Source organism: Cicer arietinum, chromosome 2, assembly GCF_000331145.2.
Source record: "Cicer arietinum cultivar CDC Frontier isolate Library 1 chromosome 2, Cicar.CDCFrontier_v2.0, whole genome shotgun sequence".
Lineage (NCBI taxonomy): Eukaryota > Viridiplantae > Streptophyta > Magnoliopsida > Fabales > Fabaceae > Cicer > Cicer arietinum.
Genome location: NC_021161.2, coordinates 5,370,277 through 5,371,916, shown reverse-complemented (window position 1 = coordinate 5,371,916; position 1,640 = coordinate 5,370,277). Strand labels below are relative to the sequence as shown.

The 1,640-nt window shown below is 25.5% G+C and overlaps 1 protein-coding gene across 1 annotated transcript in view; it reads left to right on the top strand.

Annotated features, from left to right (window-relative positions):
• Nucleotides 1–1,253: 1,253 nt before the first annotated feature.
• The window catches only part of LOC140919321 (uncharacterized), a 3,997-nt gene continuing 3,610 nt past the window's right edge, over nucleotides 1,254–1,640 (top strand). Inside the window, exon 1 of the mRNA XM_073365174.1 lies at nucleotides 1,254–1,344. Within this exon, the coding sequence (XP_073221275.1) occupies nucleotides 1,254–1,344 (91 nt within the window). The remainder of the gene's footprint in view (nucleotides 1,345–1,640) is intronic.

Genomic DNA, 1,640 nt, shown 5'->3' with positions numbered 1-1,640 from the left:
GTCCGGTACAATTAAATATTGACTTTGGTATCTAACATCAAATCAACATGTAAATAATGAAGAGTTTTCCGAAAATCTCTAAATTTTAAATGATCAATAAATAAATTTCTTAATTAATGATATAAATTATTTTAATTTTTATTATATCATAAAATGTGATGTGTTGGTATGTATTTATAGGCTATGTGTCATGGCAGTTTATCAACTATTTTTTAGGGACTAAAATGATTTTGGGAGGACTAAATAAAAAATAATAATTACCAGAACTAAAATAAAAAAATGATATATTTGCAGAGACCAAATACATATTTAAACCTATTTATATTTATATATTAGTGTGCATGTGTCTGTCTATCCATTTTTTTATAAAAATAATAGGAGTTATAAACTTTTGTATAATTTTATTTTATGAAAAAAATACAACTATTTAATCAATAAAAAATGATAAAATTATAAATAAAATAATGGTCAAATGAATTAAAAATAACATCTTTTTTATATATAGGTATAGGTTAAAAAAATCGGCAACTGAAATAAATAATGGTAAAATTGTAAATAAGATAGTTTAAAAAAAATATTTTGATGAGATTATTCGAGTTTTTTCTAACTTAATTATAAGTTTTGGGTTCACTTTAATCATTGAGAGTGCATTAGGTAAATCTCTTAAAAGAAGAAAATTTTATTATGTACCACCTCTTTTATCCATGTACCCTAAAATATAAATAAAAAGATTAAAATATCCTTTTATATATATAGTAAATATGACTATTTTTTTTATTTTAACATTTCCGGAGTACACAAGTGACCGTCAAAAAATTATTTTTTATCGGATTTTTTTTTTTAAGTTTTCCGCTACACAACTTCAACTCTAGAAAACTTGAAAAAAGTTTTTCAGTACATAATATCACTTTCGGAAGTTATTTTTAAAGATCCCTGGAGAAACTTATTTCAAGTTTTTCAGAAAAAATACACTACCGGCAAACTTCAACTTCATATTATCGGAAGCTACCGAGAAACTTCATCCACGGATTTTCCTGTAGTTGTTTGATTTTTTTAAAAAATATTTTTTAAATTAATTCTTTAAATTTAATTTTATATTATATTATATTAATTAATTTGATTTTAACTATTTTTTTCAATAGGTAGGGCCAGAGGTAGAGACGACAAAGCTGTAGCAAGAATATGTGATCGTCTATGAATGCTGCTCTGGAAAGGGTTCGTCCGACAACATCGCGTAGAAGACACAATTTATAATGGAAAATGATGACATGAAAGAGCAGACTCATATATCTATCTCTGATGAGGATCAGTGTACACGGAGGATGATGAGGTACCAAGATGAAGGTGAGGGTGGGCTAAGTATTAATTATTATTTATGGTATATTAAATTCGTACCCCTCGTTGAAAAATTTCTAGTACTTAAATTTTTCCTCGAAAAATCCAATACACAAATGAACACTTTCAGGAATTGTGTTTTCAAAATTTTTGACGGTGTAATTTATGTTCTGGAAATTTCAAGATACAAAATTTACGATAGTTATAGTATAAATTGTGTACTGAAAATTTTGCCAACAAAATTGTAAGACCCATAATTTTAAAGTACCTTTTATGTATTTTTGGTATATTTTGGATTTTTGGCT